Consider the following 21,531-nt stretch of genomic DNA (forward strand, 5'->3'; position numbering starts at 1 on the left):
TATCTAAAATTCACAGTAGAGTACAGATGCTTTCATAAGCTTCAGATGCTTAGATACAGTGAATCTGTTTTTCATTTGTCACAAGGAGAGGAATTTGGGATTTAGTCTAGAAACATATTAATGCTGTCCAAGCCCAGACTTCTAGGAGATGCCTAACAAGAATAATTTCATCTCACGGGTCCAGGCTTGATCTCTTATGGGACTGCATGTCTCTCGCTGAGACAGTCCTTCAAAAACTTGGTAGTAAATTGTGGTGAGAATGAGAGCAAACAACACTACACCCACAGGCTTTCTCTCTAAAATCCGCCCGCATGCTACCATATGCTTGTAGTTGGTCGGACAAGCCACCTTTTTCTAATCGCTGCTTCTATTAAGCTTTGATGCTGCATTTGGATATTTGTAAACACATGCTTCCTCACTATGTTCCCAGGCTGCCCTTAAGCCAAAATTTCTCACGGGCATCTCCAGAAATGTATACTCATTAGATATCATGTGTGGCCCTACAAAATTAAACAACTGTCAACACAAAAGTCAAGTGAAAAATCAATTTTTGTGAGCTAAACAACAATGACAACTTCTAAATGACTAAATTTGTATTGTACAATGCACAAGACATACGATGAAGGATGTGAGAACAAACTAGAGAACAAATAAAACTAAAAAACACCACATGACAAATATGGGAAAAAAGTAGAGTATGAGAAAAAAAAAGAAAGAATTGCATTTTCCCTGCAATAGCTGGCAAGCTGTTCCACTAAACTGGAATACTGTATTAAGAACATGTATTACAGTATATTGGATTGTCTCTGTGTGCTGAAATATGTGCATGTGTGAGAGAGAGAGAAAAAGAAAGAGAGATGCTTACTGTCCCAGGCCGTGGGTAAGGGATTTTCCCCTGGTAGGCAATCCACTGGTAGTTTGGACCTTCCTTGTGGGCAAAGGGGCCGTTAAAGACCATACGCACGTCAGCCATGGAATACACACATATGGCTGAACCCTTAAACACTGACCTGTAGAGGAGAGAGTTAATGACTCATCATAAGTCATTTTGAGCTATTAAAGGTTTACATATTATTGCTCACCCATGCACATTCTTTTGTGGTCTTGTGCATAAAAAATGCAGAAAGGTACACGTGATTATGGAATAAACAGAGCGAGTGACAGAAAGAGAGAGAGAGAGAGAGAGAGCTGTGAAAGCACTCCTGCCCTGCAGCAGAAAGACAACACATTTTTCATTACCATGTAGCAGTGTGCGTTTGGCTTTACAAAGCTTAGACAAAGCCTGGAGGCATCACTGATTTAATCTGAAACGGAAAGACTAGAAAATAAACTCGTCAACACTGATCCCTGTTATTCGCTGTATATTTATATATTTTTGTATGTGAACCTTGCTTAAACTGCCTGCTGTTCCTGTTGGAGGCCTCTGTGCTTGTGCTGAATTCCAACGTCATTCATTACACTGATTGCTGTGATATAACATACAAGGAGCAATATTCTGTTTCTCATTCTCTTGATGACATGTGAACTGTTTCCTGTATAAACCTACTAGATTGGCCAAACCATATTAGATTGCAAACATTCGCAGTAAATCTGCTGTCCTGGCAGCTTGGATATGAAAGAAAGCACAATTCATGCTTTCCTGCCAATCTGATAAGTCTGATCACTGAGTAGTGTTGTATCAAGCATACAAGACTGTATGTTACATTCACTGATACTTACCCAGACACTGAGAAGACTCCATAAATGACTGGATTCTTGGTGTCTTGAGTCTTCTGAATAAAGACATCCCCTGAAAAATGCACAGGCTTAGTCTGAGGTGTTCTGTGATCAGATACAGATCAATACTGCCAAAAGAGTCTACAGGGAAAAGAGCTGAGAAAGAAATGTGAAATAAAGAAAATCCTATAAAGTTCTCATAAGGTTCATATAGTCTCTCTTGCAGACTCTCCCATACACATAGACGCAGTAAATTAACCCCTGAAGGCTAGAGAAGGTGTACTGAGCCAAAATGAAAAAGAAGGTTAATATGACAAGAGGGAAAAGTACATACTGCTGGACATGCTTGAGTGCTATAAGACTGTAAAGTGGCAGAGAAGGAAAGAAAGAGAGAGAGAAAGAAAGAGAGAGGGAGAGAGATGAGGAGAGGGGGTTGGTAAGTAATATCTAGAATGTTCAAGTCAATCATGAATCCCCAATGCAGTCACTGCAATTTAATTTTTTAATTCCATATGCTCTTTTATTTATATTACTCTTTTTGTGTCTCGGATCAGATCATGGTATATGCTAATTATGTAACATTTGACATGTAAAAATGTCACTTTATTATGTGTTGCTGTATAATCTATTCTAAGGGAAGGACCATACACTGGGCAAAGGCACAAAACAGAAGGACAAAAAGAAGAGTCAGAAGATTGAAACATTCTATCAGGCTAAGACAGGAGAAGACCACAGACGCATAGACTGTCACAGATAATCAGACTCAAATTAATCAGAAACCTGGACCGCACTGAAAGCTCCAGGCTCATTATATGAAACAGCACTCTTGCTAACGCATCCTTCGAAAAGCAAATAGCCATAAAATCCTCACTGGCCCTGAGTCGACATGGGAAAACATGAGGTCAAACGGTCCTTTCAGGAGTGAATTCCTTCCACACAATCACAGAAATAGAATAAACACTAGCAAGGAGGAAAGCTGGAGGCCAAGATGAGGGAGGAGGAAGAGAAAAGTCGGCATGGAATGTGATAACTGAAATGAACCGGGCCCGAAGCAAGCACTTTGCTGATTTGAGCGCCTGCAGAAGCGATAAAAAATCCATGCTTCACACATTTGGATTCAATTGTGGCTAAAAGAGAGGAAGACTGGTTGTTTCTGCTGGATTTATTGCCCAATTCTGTTTCACCCTGTCAATCAAAAGCTGGGCAAGACTCCCTTACCTTCTGGCAAACCTGGCTAAGTAATACATTCACAGATTCACACAGTCATATACACATTCACAGAAACAACACATACAAATGGCATACACACATACAAAGTGTGTAAAGAAGGCCTATGCTTTTTCAGGTCTATACCCAGTTTTCTAAAGTGTACTTCACTATTATGGGTATACATTTCAAACTGAATGGAGATCACTCCAGAGATTTCCTTCTGACATTGGAAACCCATTTGGCCTGTTATTTTACTTCTAGCACTTAACTTGAAAGAAAAAGAAGCACTTTGACATGAGAAAAAAAGAACAGAAATGACTGTTTCCAAATGGAAGACTCTGGAGAGCTATAGCAGTCAATATATCCAACTTGAATGCTTTATATAAATGAGCTGGATCAGGGCTTCCTTCATTCCCTGGAGATCTCTTAATTCACACCAACTCAATGAAAAAAAATGAATTGGGGATGAACTCAAACAGCTTCATATATATCCATTTATTTTCTCTACAACTTATCTTATACAAGGTCTCGGGGAACCTGGAATTTATACCAGGGGACTCAGAGCAGGGAGCAGGGGGCGAGGGACACCTTGGGCTACTGCAAAGGCATGAATTATAGGCTGACTGGTGTCTCTAAATTGTCTGCTGGGTGCGAAAGGAAGTGTAAGTGTGTCTGACTGTACCATGAATTTTGCTGGCACCCATGGGACTCAGGGTTTCCTGAGACTGTGTGTTGGATAAGCAGTACAGAAAATAAATAGATGGATGATGGAGATATCCATCCACCCATCCGTTCACGCCTTACAGACAATTTATTGTTTCCAAGCAGCCTAGGCATGTATTTGTACTGGGGGAGGAAACCAGAGTACACAGAGCAAATACAGGAAGCAAAGCAAGAACATGCACACTCCATACACACAGCCTCTGATTTAGATATTTAGCAGATATGAAACACCTCCTGAACTGGGAAAGCACTGTCCTAGAAAACTGGGCCTGTAGGATGATGACTATCACCACAGTGACAATGTGAAAATGAGTTTAAAAAAAACAACAACACCACAACCGAGAGATACGTGTGATTTAAATCCGAGAAGGATTGAAAAATATAAAAGTCTGCAAATATATACTTTTTTTTAACAGAAAGAGCACAGACAGTATTTTTATCATCTATATGTGTTTTACTATCCTGTGTGATTTCTTGGTATTAAACGTTAGGATGTATTGCTAATTTGATGGCTCTGTGCAGTTTTCTTTGCAGCTGCTTTCAAGGTCTGTTGGCACACTAGGGTTTTTTTAAAACTCACACTAGGTTTTAACAATGTGCTAACTGTCTGCTGGGACACCTCTTTGTCACTGATACATCGCATGTCTCAATCCACACAAGCCGGCAATCAGATGATAATTTCTACCACTGAAACACTCAGTAAGAGTCCCTCAGTAGCGGATTTGATTCGATAACACAGCAACACACCTTTCACATCTAATGTATCCATTGTAACTACACCTTTTTTGTAAGTGGATGAAATTACTGAAAATATATAACATCATATTTATATACAGTTAAGTATCTGGTATATTTATAAACGTAAAAACCTAGATGCAAAATCCAACCCCTTTCCAAACCAAAAAAATGAGACAATCTTACGGAGCTCGTCGAAGTGTGTCTCGATGCCGTCAGCCCCAGTTACGGAGCAGATTAGTCGAGCCTTCAGAAAGGTGCTCCACTTGTTAACCAAACAACAGTGACCTCCATCATCATTCTGTAAAGACACAAGATGTAAGCTTTAGGTACTATATATGTGACAATATATTGTTCAAATAAATATATTTTTACACACTATGCTTGTGTATTTTGTCTCATTTTCTGTCAGTCTCCATGATTCAGAGAGCTGCATTTAGTTTTCCAAAACTGTCTGTTATATTGATACTAAACTGGTATCTCTTCACACTCACTAGTGGTCTCAGACTTTTGGACTCCTCTGCATGTGCATGTGAAAATCAGGCAGACGTTTCAATAGCTTATTAAATCTCTGTATTTTTCATTATTCTCATTAAAAAAACCCAGAACAAAACAAGAAATTTGCATTAATTTTCTCTTTTTCTAAAATCTCCTTTTCTTTTTAAAAAAAATGGAGTAATCTGACCCAGAAAAATATTATGGAGTAATCTGACCCAGGCTCCATGAACCAAGGAAAATTGTACCATTTCTGTTTCAACTAATGTTAATAACAAGACAAAGGGTTTTATATAGGAATCTCTCACACTCATGTGGTGTAGTATATGTGTGGGCTGCATGGGTGGGGTGGGGTATGGTTGTAAACATTGCCTCTGAGCACTGCTTAGACCCATCTGCTATGGACGGTCGCCAACTCCAATAATGAGACATGGCAATGCCCAGTAACCAGCAGCCAACAACTACCCACACGTTACAAACGTTCAAACAGAAAAGAATGGATTTGAGGAAATAAGAATAAGAATAATTATTACAATATGGCTGATAAACATGACCATAGATAACTATCAGTCTAAGACTCATTATATAGGTGTGAAACACTAGATCAGAGCAGCTGACTCAGGATATGAATAGTGAAAATTATGGGATGTCTAAATGAATCTCCACTTGTTTCTGAAAAAGTGCTTATATGCAGAATGTGCCTGTCTGTGTATGTGATATTGATGAGTGATGTACATGTATGTGTATCTCACCAGACAGATCCTGCCAATTCGTGATTGAGTCATAGGGGTCTGACCCATCTCTGAAGCCTTCTCCCGGAAGAAAAAGTACAGCTTGTCGTCGTTTTTCTCTGCACTGTCTGGTATGAGCTGTGCGTGGACAAATGTGGGATCTGGGGAGCATGGACAGGAAGGAGAAAATGACAAGAAAGAGGTGGTGAAAAATATTTGGATGTTTATGTCTGTATGTCAGTCTGTATATGTATGTATGTATGTATGTATGTATAATCTATCTATCTATCTATCTATCTATCTATCTATCTATCTATCTATCTATCTATCTATCTATCTATCTATCTATCTATCTATCTATCTATCTATCTATCTATCTATATCTTTGTCTATCTATCTATCTATCTATCTATCTATCTATCTATCTATCTATCTATCTATCTATCTATCTATCTATCTATCTATGTCTCTATCTGTCTGTCTATCTATCTCTCTATCTGTCAGTATGTCTAACTATCTATCTGTCTGTCTGTCTATCTATCAATCTATCGTATTAATCACAAAGAGAGAAACTCTGATATGTGTCTCTGCATCTCTGATCATGTAACGTAATAGTGATATAAAGTGTGATATAAAAAGTGTGATATAAGGGGAGATTAGGCAAAAACACCTCATACACATCACACTATTATTTTCCATTCTCAAGTGTGTGGCTCAGTGTGTTATGTTCATACCATTGAGCCAGCGTGAGTTGTACTGGTCAGTCCTCATGGCCGTGTGTTTCCCTAGCGTACGAAAAATGGCAGAGTCCGTTCCCATAAAATCGATGTACACTCCAGCGTAGAGCTGGCCATCTGTCCAAAGAGACACAGAGACCAACAGAGAAGAGGAAATGGATACACAAGCATTAAAGACGTTCTAACTGGATCCCACAGGCACAGGATGAATGAATATGCACGTTTGTGTGAGTGGAGCTACAGTATACAAGTGAAGAGCTCTGTAAATGCAGGCCTGGGTGAAGGAAAAAAAGTGAGTGCACAGGTATGGCTAAGGTTCTTACTGATCAGCGCAGAGACACTGTTTAATTTGGGGTCAAATGGGCATTTTCCTTTCCCAGAATCCACTTTACCCGGCTCCAGGCGAAAGATGTATTCCTGGAATGGGGGGAAACATGCGAATCCACATTAATGGGTCTACAGTGTACATTAGAAGTAACATTATTGATTGCTATTTTGTCTCAGCTACATAGAGCTTTCCTGGTTTTCCCACTGTCACCATCTGACATCCCATAACATAATGTTTCATATTGAAAGTGTAAAATTTCAGAGAAATTTTGTTTCTGCAGGAATTTTTGGATTCTATCGAATGCTGTAAAAAAACAACAACATGCAGTGTGACATTTTACATATAACGTTACACCGCTCAATAACACAAAGCAATGCATCGATAGTGCAGAGGTTGGCTGGCTGGATGAAGCCACACTGCATTCATTATTTACTCACTACAGTATATTCTCATAATGTGGCAGCACACAATCCACTCTACAAACCACAATCCATACACATAATGCAAAATACACCAGTCCTTCCGTTGCAGAATTGTTAAAATTCCTCATCAATAGCACTGATAAAAGTGTTAGGTTACATAATGATCTGGAGTATCAGTATGTAAAGCAATCCTCCATGCTTCTTAGGTTAGTAACAATCATTGCATCTCAATTATTAAATCAACAACTATTTACTAATCAAAAGTAAAACCAAATTGTAAACTGATAGCAAATTACGAGGAAATAAAAAGATGACCTCAATGAGTCACTGGAATGAAAATGAACTGTTATAAAATCTATCCCAAAGTAAATGATCTGCAAAAAAAAGTAACTTTTATATGTATTTTCCATAGATAAAATGTGTTTTGGCTACAAATATATCACATATATCGTTTCATCAAATTAATATTGTTAGCAGCAGTTTCATTTTCCAGCAAAAGTCCATTTCGAATGTGCAGATACCACATCTTTCCCACTTGCCACAACATCCTGGTTCTAGCACGAGATCTTGGTGAGTGTTGCTTGTTACCCTTATAGTCAAAACAAATTTTATCTAGCGAAACGTTATCTAACACGCCCTGCTTTTGAAGCACACTCCCCATGAGGTAAATAAAGATTTATCTGTTGGTTGCATGATTCAAACAGCTGTCAGAATGGAAGTTCCTGCAAAATAAGATTAGGATCTGTTGTGAACGTTAGAGATGTAGAATGTGATGAATGTACAACGTCAAGATAAAAACAGACATCGAAGTGGGTTTCAGTGTGAATCTCCAATTCAGCAGCTGCTGTGCATGAAATTCGTGTCTCGACAAACCATCTATTACGTTACACCCTTGAATAAGGGGAACATGCCCCTATTTGGGATTTGTTCTGCTCTGACATTTTACAAGCATGCCTTAAATTTAACATTTAACCCAGATTAATTTTTTTGGCTGACTCATCTCTTTGAGGTTGTAATAACCCACAATCAGTGGGTGTCATGAGGGTTTGGCAATTTTTTTTATACACTGTCTCTAAAGGCACTGTTTGGGCAAGTGGAGGCAAACCTGACAGGAGGAGGCATCCAAAATCAGCATTTTTCCCCCATGTTTATTTATGCTTCCCGTTGACACATTTAACAGCAGCCTGGAGCAGCTGCTACTCTGTGCACACTCACTGTCTCCTCTCCTACCACACTGAACTAAGACAAGTGCCACGTCAAGAAGGATATTAGAAACCAAAAAATTTGCATTTTAAATTGATTGCAAGTTTGTTTTCACAAATTTGACACTTTTGAAACATATTTAAATATTATTCAAACAATATTTCTGCTCTACCAAAACCTTAAAAAACCCACAGAAATCTTTTAATATCTCTCTCTTTTGAGAAGGGATATCATATCCCACCTTGGGTGCATAAGGCTCAGGTGAGGCACTGGGTTCTGCTGCACGACTTGTTCGGCCTCCTGCTCGAAGATTCTGGTTCTGGAGCAAAGCCTGAGAGACAAGCAATGTTAGTGGGTTAGGCTTTCACTTCACACTGGAGCTTGTTATTTAGGAGTGACAAGGCAGTGTACTTAGTAAAAAAAAAAACAATGGTGACTAATTACATGCTTTGTCAAACTGTGGTTTTGAATGTTACTGTTATCCTGAAGATGCAGAGCATGCAGACACGTGCATGGTGGACCAGGAAAATCCATTTCACATAGCCAAATTCTGGCCAAACACTATAGAAGTAAAAATTTAATTTTAAAAAAATATGTCTATAACATGTTAACACCTCGTTTTTATTATTGCTTTGCAGACATTACACTGGTTAAGGAGCCATATCAATGAAAGTGTTGATAAAATTTATTAGACTGCCTGAAGATTTCTACACGCAGTAAATGTCATGCTTAAATATGTGGCAACTAATCAATTCAGGTTGTAATCAGACTGTCTTTGGAATCAGTCTGTAGTGCTGCTGCTGTTAATAACTGGTTGAGATACTTGCAAAGGAGAAACATATTTCAATTTATAAAATATATATATAATAATATAGATTTCAGAACTATACACAGTACAAAATGTCAAAATTTTACAATGTGAATGGTTTCACCAGGCCACCACACATAAAGTCCCATTTGAAAGTACTGGAAGAGTAAGGCCAATTCTACTGTTTTTACTATAAGCTGAGGACAAGCTTAGGATCGAAAGATGAATATGAGATGGTAGATCAGCTTTCATTTCCTAATACTTAGATGTAGATATGTTAAACAACTTAGAACATAACACCTTTTGCCTGAACCCACACATTTTCCAAGCCATCAAAAATATGGGAACATGTGAGTGAGAGGTGTTTCTTGTTAGCCAGGTGTGCCCTGACAGATTGAGTGTTTAAAATATAAATAGCTCTGAATGACGCCTCTTGGTTTGAGCCCTAGGTTTAGCCTCTGAAGACTGCATTTGAATAAACCAACCTAAAGACCAGAGATGTCTATGGAAGGAAAATAAGCCATCTGAGAATAGGGGAAAATCAATTAGCCATTGCACTAATATTAGACACAGCAAATACAACAATTTACAATGTCCTTGAAAAAGAAAGAAACCACTGGTGTACTAACAGCAAGGAACAGGTAGGCCAGTGCAAACAGCAATTGATGACAGAGGCCCCAAAACAACAGTGACATCACCAACAATATGGTGGAGGTAAATGTACACAATTCAGCTTTCAAAGATTTTTTTAAGCAGAAATATAGAGGTCATACCACAAGCCTCTCATCCACAGTAGGAATCAGGCTAGAATTCAGAAATATAGAAATACACCCCAAAAATTCTGGAAACAAGTTGAACCTCTACCAAAGTGATGGAAAGACCAAAGTGTGAAGAAAGAAAGATCTGCTCATGATCCAAAACATACAAGCTTATCTGTCAAGCACGGTGTAGGTGGTTTTATATGGCTACTTCTGAGCAAGACTTACTCATCTTTATTGATGAGATAACTTATGATAGTAGCAGCAGAATCAATGCAGAAGTCTACAGAAACATTCTGTCTGCCAGTTTACAGAGAAATGCATCCAAATTAATTCAGAGGAACTTCATCATGCAGCAAGACAATGATCCAAAACACACTGCCAACACAACACAGGAGAAAAACTGAAAAGTTTCAGAGTGGCCAAGTCAGTCACTAGACATTAACCCAATTGAACATTTCAACTCCTGAAGAGGAGACTGAAGGGAGAAACCTCCCAAAACAAACAAACACTGAAAGAAGCTACAATACGAGCCTAGAACAACATCACAAAAGAAGAATAAAACAGTTTGGTGATGTCAGTGAATTTCAGGTTTGATGGCGTTTTTCCAAGTAAGGGATATGTGGCCAAATATTAATTGTTATTTATATTAATGTACTTTAAAACTGTTCCAACACTTATGATAACCTAAAAATTGGGTGGTTTGTCACCAATGGTTCCAAGTTCGGTTGTTTAACAGTAATTTAATCTAGATATAAACTTCAGTGAATTAAAGCTGAACTTCTGATCTATCATCTTATAATCATCCTTTGACCTCAAACCCAAATGCCTTCAGTATACATATATAAGAACAATAGAACTGACCCTGTTATTCCAGTACTTTTAGAGAAGACTGTATACTGTTTTGTTTAATAATAAATCCAACTGAACATGTAAATTCAACATGTAACACTAATTAAAGGTCTTTCATTGTGAAAAAACACATTTTTTTGTTAAAATGGTAGAAAGAAAGAGAACAAAATTCCCCAAATAATCTATGCTCCTGAGCAAGTAATCATAATAATTGATGCTTTACTTTGTAGAGACAAAAAGCTGCATCCTAAAGCATTTGAAATTTTCACTTAAATAGCTGTATTCATGTGCACTATATAAAAAGGATTAGGTACGATGGACTATAAGGATTTTATATATCTTAGGGTGATCTCAGCCAATCAAACTGAAATAGATGTTCTAAACACAATAATAACTCAAGAACATGTTAAAGAGGCAGCAGGAGGAATACTTTATGACAGTTCAAAAACTGCTCACAGTAATAATTTAACAAGAAATTAATCTAAACATTACAAAGAGAACATCTTGGATAATATGAGATTAAAGTTTTCTTTAAGTGCAGATTGACTTGTTACAAGAAGCGTCCAATTAACAGGTTGAGGTACGTTAGATATTGCAGGTTGTATAAATATTCATAAAATCCTATCTTTCCACTGCTACATATTAACACAACTGTGACTATAATAACATTACTCAATTATTATTCCAAGGCATTGCTGGTTGCTGCTCCAGCAAGAAGCAGAATCACCAAATGATCAAATAATTGTGGTTATTGTACATAAAGAGCGATAAATCATTTCACTGCTTCATCCTTGTAAATAATAATAATAAAATCATAATATGTATAGTAATAAGACTAAACAATGTAACATAACCAAAATATCACATATATTATAAAAAATATAATAAAAATATATAGGTTATTAACGTTATTAACATGCTGCAGAAATGGGTGTAACCCTCTATGTTGCTGAACCATTCCATTTCTAAAGACTGTAGACTTGGATTTTATGAACATACATACAAGACTAATTCTGCAGTAAAAGAGTTTCTCAGTGGATTTTTTCCAATGAAAATGTTATGACTGTGCCACGGTCAAATGTGGTTAAATAGTGTTGAGTCAGAATCGGTTAGTTAGATCTAGAGTGAGTGCATTCCTTTATAATATTCTGTGACCAAAGAGGAAAATTTTGATCTCATGAATCAGGAGGTAACTGCAGGTCAAGCTGTGGCAGATGCTTTACCTGTGATTTTTGACCCCTGTCCACATAGGTGCAAATGGGGTTGTAGGCGCCAGTTCCACAGACGTACAGGTGAGTCCGGTTCCATGGTTCAATCAATCGAATGAAGTTCCCGCATTCGCCCTAAACCAACATGAATGCAAAACTAAGTTAAATGATTTCACATAAAGTGTGTTATAATGAAATGTAACAAAATTAATTTTCAAAAATTATATCAAATTCTGTTATTCTTAATAGTAACAAAGTGGTTTATTTAAATGAGTACCAGAGAGTCAAACAGACACAAGCCACGGATTAAAGTGTTTCTATATTTATTTATCCTTTCATCTATCCATCCATCCATCCATCCCTTTTCTGTAGTGCTAATTCTAATTCCCAGGGACCACGAGTGCCAACCCAATGCAGGACACAATCTTACACACACATTCATTCACATACTATGAACAATTTAGAGATCAATTTAGAGACCAATCAGCCTACATTTCATGTCTTTGGACTGGGGAAGGAAACTGGAGTGCACAGAGGAAACCCTCAAAGTGAAGCGGAGAGAACATACAACCTCAGTGCACATAGGGCGGAGATAGGAATTGAACCCCCAACCGCAGAGGTGTAAGGCATGTGTTAACCACTATAGCAAAACTTCATTCGTTCATTCATTCGTTCATTCATGCATCTATTTTCACTTCTGGTGTTTCCATTCAAGTTTTCAAAAATAAGTGGACAGAAACTTCACTACAGAATGCTCCAAATAAACCTTTTTTTCCCCATTTATCTCTGACTGTAAAAGAAAATGTACATTCAGAACCTAACCTAATATACTGATGCATTTCTGATGTGTTTTATGGTTTCTCTTAAAATGTTCAAAGCTTCACATTGGCTTCCATGGACAAACAAGACAACTGTGTGGTCTTGGAAGTACTGCCACAGTAATAATTCACATCCACATGCAGTGCTGCTTTTAAGATGCAAAGAACATACCATTTTACAAGAAGATGTTAAGAAGATGACTGAACATAAACGACTTTATCACTTGAGAGGACACTTACATTGATGTCCTTCCCTGACAGCACACACTCATTCTTCCTCAGAGGAGCCACAGGCCAGTGGATCTGAATACAAGAGGGAGGAATAAATGATTACAGAAAGTGATGATAAGCTCTGACACTCAAATGTTAAACATGGTTAAATAATTTCATTGCAGTCAAGCATACTGGGTGATTCCACTATGATGGAACTTGCCTTTAACCATTCAAATAATCCCATTTCTACAAAGTTTCCTGGCTGCGTTTTGCTTTTAAATGAGGAACAGGACTGAAAAGAACAAGGCTGCATTTTTATGCAAAGACTAACAAATACACAAAAGCTGGTGAGCTGGCATCCTTGCTAATGACATGGAGACATTCTAATACTTAATTCTTGTGCTTAATTCTTTAAAATGCATATATAAGCAATGTTTATCTTTCATAAGCAATGATTAACTTTCAATCCAGTGTTTGAGTAACAGGCTTGCACTTTTAAATTGATCACCTCAGTCAGTATCACAACATTGAAAAGAAATAAAAAAGAAAGCTTGACAGCTAATCAGATGTTATTCTGTCACAAAATGTACATATTCTTCTTCCCACGATCTTCAGGAAATTTGGATTTTGCAACATCTTGCCTTGTGGAATACTAAGTGAATGTTGTGGAACAAACCTAAAATGGACACTTTTTACAACCCATTATTGAATGATCCAAGTAAAAGATGTTGGTTATTAGACTTGCTCAGATACTTGTGCAAAATTATTGTATTGATTATATTTTAAGATAGAATATAGTTACAGAATTATTACACATTTTGCCTGGCCAAAAACCAGGTTGTTATATGGATTTAAACTATGACTGGATCATTATTGTAGTGATTAACATCTTTCAAATGGCAATAAGTTATTTAACCCTTACTGATGCAGTGAGTAGCTTCTCATGTCTTAAACAACCATGTTGGAAGACGCAGTCTGTGGTTGTGGAAAAGGTGTTAACAATATTTCAGAAGGGACAAATTATTGGTGAGCAAAGAAAACAACTAAGGAGATTGCTGAAATCAGTGGAATTGGGTTAAGAACTGTCCAGAGCATTATTAAGACCTGTAAGGACAGTGGGAAACTGTACACTCTGCAGGGGAAATGAGGTTGAAATGATCATGATGGGAGATCCTTAAAATTCTTGTTTTACAATCTATGTAGATAAAAGCATTTCCAAACACGCAATGTGAGTTTAAAGGATTGATGATAAACAGCTGTGTGACCACAAGAATGCTACTTGGTTAACCAAAAAAAAAATTGCTAGGGAGCATAAAGATTGGACTGTGGAGCAATGGAAAAAGGTCAAGTGGTCTGATGAGTCCAGATTCACCATTTCCCAAAGCGATGGGCTATTCATGGTAAGAAAGGAAGCACATGAAGAGATGCACCTGTCATGCATTATGCTTACTGTACAAGTCTCTCTAGGCAATGTTATGATCTGAGGTTGTTTTAATTGGTCAGATTGGTCTCAGCAACATTATATAGCAATAAAATGAAGTCATGTACTGAATAACCAGTTGATTCTATCAATGGATTTTTCATCCCTGACAGTACAGGCATATTCCAGGATGGGAATGCCAAGATTTGTCAGCTCAAATTGTGAAAAAATGGTTCAGGGAGCAGGAGGAATTGTTTCACACATGAATTGGCCACCACAGAATCCTGACCTTAACCCCATTGGAAGGCTTTAGGATGTGCTGGAGAAGACTTTAACGTTTTAACTGTCTTATCCTCAATATAAGGTCTCAGCCAAAAATGAAAACAACTTGTACGTTTTCCCAAACAATATCACAGGATAGAATAAAAGCATGTTCCTGCTTACTATGAGGGGCTCTTTGTTGATGTCATTTAGGTCCAGGGAGAGGATGTAGTCTTTGCTTCCCACATACATGCGGTCATGATCCTCGTCCATGCGCAGGACCCTGTAGTCAGTGGAGTTGAGCAAGAAGGCGAAGTGATGTGCCGTGCCTGTAGACTTCAGCTCTGTGAGAGAAGAAGAAAAAGAAAAGCAAACACTGCCGTTCACAAGTGGTTCATTAGAAACTAGGAACAAAGCCAGTTGAGGCCTTTTAAAGAACTTTTTGTTATGAATAAATCTGTGTATGAATGCTATGAAAGGATGTTGATGAGCAATATGCATCTGTGACCCTACAAACATCCATCATCACCTCAGAAATGATTGTTTATTGATAAATGATCATGATAATGGCTATTCTGTTTCATTTCTTCATGTCATTAAAAATAGAAAACTGAGCCAAGAACAAACCTCAGAAGTTCTCCTCTGAGCAGCAGCAGCCAAGTAATTGGACCCTTGCAATAAAACTATTTATCTAAAACTGTCTATACCTGACTATTTTCCAATCCACACACCCCTGGCAGCTGTGACTCCCTCAGGGCCAACAACAAAGCCAAAATCCTCTGTTATTATTATTGTAACAATGTAATTGTAGTGTGGCTTTCTCAGCGGCTTTGGCTGTCACTGGGGATCCATGAAAAAGCACAAATCACTAAAAGCTGTGACCACGAGTAGTGTGTACAATAGTAATCTGGTAAGATGTGAGAGCTAACTGTCCTTGGTTTCAGTGTAAAAACTGTGAAATCATTATGGCATTGTGTAGTATTTGTGAAGATTCGATGGATTTCACACAATAGCTAATCACTGGGGGGACCTGAGAACCTGCCAAGAGCATACTATTCATCTTTAAAAATCACGAGTGAGGAGTTTTACAGCCGAATCCAGAATCTGAATGCACCATCAAGATGTTGATTTTATTGTTTGGCAAAATAATAAAAAATATTCATTTAAGACTGCATAACATTTTCCACTACACGTTTCAAAAAAAAAAAGTTTTATAAAGCAGTAGTGCAGGAGAGTGTAGAAACTGAGGCAGTGATAGAACAGTGGCAGCTTTGTGCTAGTAACTGGAAGACTTTATGTTTAAATCTGTGATTGGCTCCAGAAATGAAAAGAAACTTGACATTGATATTCTATCATAAAATGGAGGATTGCTTGGATAGAATTAATAGTTAAAAGTGTTCGAAAGGTTTCAAATCGAGGTTTAGCAATTAAACAAAATATTCAGCAATTTGAATAAATTGGACAGGAACACTTTTAGCCCTGGCCATTCATCAAATTATGCAATGAATCAATAAATCAATTGTGTGGCAGCGGTGCAATTTGTAAAATAATTCAGTTACAGGCCACTAAACAGATAAAAAATAAACATGATTTCAATGTGGCATTATTGTGGATGCCAGAAATAAAACATCTATTGACCAGCAGGCAGAAATGTTTTGGTGTTTCCTGGTTCAAGCTGACAGGAAGGCTATGCTAACCCAAATAGCCACTCTTTACAACCACAGAGAGTGGAAGGACATCTCAGAACAGACAGTATGCTGAACCTTGAAGCGGATGGGCTAGAAGACCATATCGGTTTCCACTCCTGTCAGCCAAGAACAGAAATCTGAGGCTACAGTGAGCATGGGCTCACAGAAACTGGGCAGTTGAATACTGGTAAAACAATGCCTGGTCTTTTTCCAATCTTATACTGTCCAGTTTGGATGAGCCCATGCCCACTGTAGCCTCAGATTTCTGTTCTTGGCTGACAGGAGTGGAACCCAAGTGTGATCTGTCAACAATTTTAACAACAATGCTATTATTTTATTATTAAATTTACTTACTACTGGCGGACACAAATAAACTATAATCTTATATTAAAGCCGTGTGCTACTAAATATCAACATTAAAGTAAATTTTTAAATCTTAAATAATAATGATCCCATATCTTATAATGAAAACTAAATAAATGAATGCATTGAAACAATTCTCGCATTGTGCTCTGTATGTACATAATGACCGTCTGCAGTGATATGATGGAGATCACTTCTGATCTGCAACTCATTTGTGAACACAACAGCTTGCAGCAGGGAGACAGTGTACAAAGAGGACGGAATGCTGCGGCTCATGTTACTGTAACCCAACATCTTGTCCTGGGTGGAAAATGCGAACCTGATAAGGCAATGTGAGAGCAAGTTTGAGAAGATGGAGTTGCTGCATGACACACAGATTCAATTCTGGGAAAGAATCCTGATAATTCATATCAGAGACAAATTGTACATGCAAGTTCAAGGCTAGACAGGCTCGAATGATCCAATCCAGATACTAAAGAGAAATAACAAGCCAAGAATAATTCTACCTAAATACAACAACTCTCCTCGCCTATTTGGCACTTACGGTTTGGTTCCAGGAACTGGTACAATAAACAAATCTCAAGTTATTTTAACCGTTATATATAACATGATTATTATTTCTGTCACGAGAACTGTTTTAATTTCATCCATCAAAAAAAAAAAGAAAGAAAAAACAAAAGTTTTATTCATTATTCAATTCCACATCATTTAATATGGAGACAAATACATTACTTAGCTGGCATAGCCTCAATTACCAATAATTTTGTGATCAACTCCACAAAAAATGCTTGTCAGGAACCTTTTTGATTTGTTGGCTTCCTTATAAAGCACACAACTGTTGCACAAACATTTCACTCACCTACAGGCTGACAGATGTGTGCTACACACACACACACGCACACACACACACACACACACACACACTGTTTCGTCCACAGCAAATAACAACCTGCAAACCCTATCAGGGAAAGAATTACAGAAAATAGTCTGTTGTGGTCTGAAACTCCAGAGATAACGTTTGATTTTTCAATTTCACGCCAGTGGTGTTCCACCAGACAGAAAGAACTTTCAAGTAGTCAAACTCTTTTTTTAAAAAAGTCTGCAACAATGGGAAACTAGAGCGCTTTAAAGAAGAGAAATGTTCTTCAAAAGTGTCATCAAAATATGACAGAGAAATAGATAATGAAGCAAACTCAATCAATCAGCTTCAAACTTTATCATTGTTCTTGGCTTGTGTTTCACGGTTTCATGGTAGCAGAGATAATTTGTGTCTTTACGCTTATCCTACAAAGCAGGGCCTGAACCCCGACCTTCCAATCAACAACCCAGAGCCTTAAATATGCTAATCACTTTTAGTTCTAAATTTCAACATCCAAAAATATAAAAAAAATATTTTGGCTATTAAAGTATTTTTTCAGATGGATGAACTCTATAACCAAATGAATAATTTAAACTAATCAATTCCCTTCAGTAAATTCTATTATGCCATTTCTTCACAACTATAAACATTTGACTTAAACACATTTGCACAATTTTCCCAAAACTCTACACACACCTGTGAAAGCACTAGCACGGTTCTCATGTCTCATTTTTATGAATGTTCGAGTCAAATCATAACTCAGTGTGTTAATGAAAAAGAAAAAAAAACAAAACACATCTCACCTGTGTAAACACAACTCATCACAATTATCCAATCAACTCTCTTTATATAAAGTCACTCAGCGCAATTCTCACTATTGATCTTGGGCTGCAAAACACTGAGTAAGAATAAAGCAGACATGTATAGTTCCCTTTGAGGGGAATCCTGAATGTATGAAAGAGATGCATGTATGTACAAGTGAGAACCTACACATGCCTTCGTTCAGAGAATAATGGAGCTTGATGCAAATCCTGACTCTGTTGAATATGTGTGTGTCAACGACTTTGGCTTCAGTCTAAACAAAATGTGAGGTACAGGGAGGAACATCACAGGACAAAGAGCATCTGTGGTAGTCCCTGACCCAAGGAGGGCACAGGAAGCAAGAAAGGTAATCTCAGTGCTACTATCATATAAAAACTCGCCATGTGCAGCACAGCAATTTGCCCCTCACTGCACTACCTACAATGTTATATGCAATAAAGTCAAATTTCACCATCCAAGAACAGTTTGTCACCCATGCTGTCGATATTTCTCCCACTGCATACACAGTCCTCGATCCAAGTGAATTTTTTTCCAGCTTGGCAATGGAATGTATGTTATCGGAAGCATCATGAAGTGAGTCTTCTTGAAGCGATGCCTGGAGCGTGTGAATACCTAACTCAAGAGTTGAGGATGGAGCCGGCAATGTGGGAAACACAGGTGTCTGTTGTACTGTCTGTTGTACTGTTGAACCACTGGTGTACTGAGCAACAGACACCAAACAAACAATAGTCAGGGATATCACCAACAACCTCCATGGGGCCTCCATTAAGGTAACACACTACTTGAGAGCAGAAAAATAGGCGCCATATATAATAAACCAGTACTAAGAATCAGAAAGCCAAAATTTCTGGAACCAAGATGAACTTCTACCAAAGTGATTGAAGGGCAAAGTTTGAAGAAAGAAAGGATCTGCTCATGATCCACAACATACATGCTTATCTATGAAACATGGTGGTGGTAGTGTCATAGCTTGGGTTTGCATGGCTGCTTCTGGAACAGATCCATTTCTTTTATCCAGGAAATAAATGGAAGGTTTTAGCTTTTCTGCAAGTTTTTTTTTTTTATTTAATTTACCCATACCTTTGCTCACCTAAAACTTAGATGGTCTGATACAAAAGGTTCTATGTTTGATGTTGTTTAACACATCTAAATGTAAATACCAGGAAATAAAAGCTGAAATCCGAAACCCTTGGCTCATATCATATAATATGAATCGGCCTTGCTGTTCCAATAAAATTGAAGGAAACTCTACACCAGCATATAACAGCACTACCAGAAGACAGCATCTTTACACATGGAGTCATTTAAAGTGCAGCAGCAGACACAAAACCCTCTTTTTACCTGTGCGGGCATTTCAAGAGCATAGTTAAAATTCCTCCCGCTCTCATTGCAGCATTCCAATTAAAAACAAGGACAGATTAAGCTTGTTCCTACAAGTCAAATACCATGAGTGTGTCATTACCGGTGCTAATAAATGTGGGACAGTTTAATTGAAAATGTGCGTTTGCAGTATTGCATAGAAATTTAAACTGAAATCACACCCCAGGCTAAAAAAGAAAATATGCTATTTAAGCCATTATTTTGTTACAAAATCTCGAACATGTAGGCAAATCAAGTATGCAACTGATTAACTGATGGCAAACGATGCCAAGACTTGTACATGGATGATTACAAAGACATTTTTAATAGAAATTCCAATAGTTCCCCTATTCTAAAGAATCAGACCAATAAATCTTGACTCAATCAATCTCTGTAAGAGAGTTAATTACATTTGATTTTATTGTGAGGTTGCTGATGATACAAGCAGTGTAATTACCTTCAAGTCTATAAAGGACAACATTTTTTATGAAGGTCGAGAGGAAAGACTTTTTTGACAGGAAAGACTGATAAAGCCTGGGACATTTGGAGGACATTGGAGCATCAGCCACACACACACACACATTGCCCATAATAACCGCAGGATTAGATCATTAGATCTTATCTTTGGCCTTCCATGAGCTGTCACTCCACTGTGTATGATTGAAAGAGAAGTAGAGGCGAGGTAGAAGGAGAAAGCGAGGTTATGGGAGATTTTTAGTTTGTGTGTGTGTGTGTGTGTGTATTAGTACTTGTTACACACTTGTTCTCCGATCTTCAAAGTAAACAGCCTATATGGGACATCGATTTTACCAGCCTTCATCCTTGCCAAAGGATTAGCACATCATCTTTATCGCTCCTTGATTTCTCCGCATGACAGGAGGGCCTGATTAAAGCTGAGAAATTTAATCTAACAAGTCAGATAACATGACTTTTCTCCCTCCCTCCCTCCTGTCCATCAAACTGCACAAAGGGGAAAGTCAGAGTAAAGCAAACAGAATAGTTAAACAGACATTTACAGCTTGTAACAGAAGTTATAAAAAGCAGAACTAAGTGTTTCATCGCTTATCAAAAAAGGTAATGAAAATTACTTTAGGTTACTAATTATTATTATTATTCTTAATTATGATTCTTCTTCTTCTTCTTGTTATTATTATAGAGCAGGGAACAATAATAATACAATATACATTGGTAGTGTGATGAAAGAGAATAAGCAAAAAAAAAAAAGAAAGAAAATAAAAGAGAGAGAAGTGTGTGAACAGGTGCCCTGACATCTGTCTGTCCTCAGGGAAAGAGAGAGAAAGCCACTGTTTGCTTTGGATCATGACTTCAGGGAGTGTGTGGCTCATAGGACTCTCTCTTTCACACACACACACACACACACACACATACACACACACACACATACACTGTCTTAAGCAAATCCATGATCACACATTACTCTGACCTCTCTGATCCTTTATAATAGCTTCTAGCTCAAACAACAGCCCCAAGAGCAGATAAACATGGCACTAATTAGCTATAACTCCATTTGGCATGATGACCCAAAGTGGTCTACAGTTCCTTGTGCACTGTGAAGAAGCTTACTGAAGTTGTCAGGTTTTGTTATAATAAGATTCAGGTCCAATAATAAGCTGGGGTGACGTGTATTTATTTTTCATTAAGGCTTCATATGGTACCATTTTATCTGCTTCCAAGAGTTACAGCTCCTGCCTTTCGACTTCAGAGTTTCATCTTTAACGTGGCCAAGAACAACATCTTAATTTCTCTCTTCATATCGTTTAAGGTGTCAAATAAATCAAGTGT

At 37.7% G+C, this 21,531-nt stretch overlaps 1 protein-coding gene across 2 annotated transcripts in view; it reads right to left on the reverse strand.

Moving 5' to 3' along the window:
• Nucleotides 1-21,531, reverse strand: part of sema3fa (sema domain, immunoglobulin domain (Ig), short basic domain, secreted, (semaphorin) 3Fa) — a 54,477-nt gene that overhangs the window by 6,862 nt on the left and 26,084 nt on the right. The window contains exons 3-12 of one of the 2 annotated variants that reach the window (XM_058403067.1): nucleotides 14,821-14,981; nucleotides 12,984-13,046; nucleotides 11,941-12,060; nucleotides 8,541-8,630; nucleotides 6,670-6,763; nucleotides 6,344-6,463; nucleotides 5,631-5,770; nucleotides 4,570-4,684; nucleotides 1,720-1,789; nucleotides 866-1,010 (exon numbers count right to left, since the gene is read on the reverse strand). In XM_058403067.1, the coding sequence (XP_058259050.1) occupies nucleotides 866-1,010; nucleotides 1,720-1,789; nucleotides 4,570-4,684; nucleotides 5,631-5,770; nucleotides 6,344-6,463; nucleotides 6,670-6,763; nucleotides 8,541-8,630; nucleotides 11,941-12,060; nucleotides 12,984-13,046; nucleotides 14,821-14,981 (1,118 nt within the window). The remainder of the gene's footprint in view (nucleotides 1-865; nucleotides 1,011-1,719; nucleotides 1,790-4,569; nucleotides 4,685-5,630; nucleotides 5,771-6,343; nucleotides 6,464-6,669; nucleotides 6,764-8,540; nucleotides 8,631-11,940; nucleotides 12,061-12,983; nucleotides 13,047-14,820; nucleotides 14,982-21,531) is intronic. The other variant, XM_058403068.1, reaches the window with a different exon arrangement.

This window comes from Hemibagrus wyckioides, linkage group LG11 (genome assembly GCF_019097595.1).
Source record: "Hemibagrus wyckioides isolate EC202008001 linkage group LG11, SWU_Hwy_1.0, whole genome shotgun sequence".
Taxonomy (NCBI): domain Eukaryota; kingdom Metazoa; phylum Chordata; class Actinopteri; order Siluriformes; family Bagridae; genus Hemibagrus; species Hemibagrus wyckioides.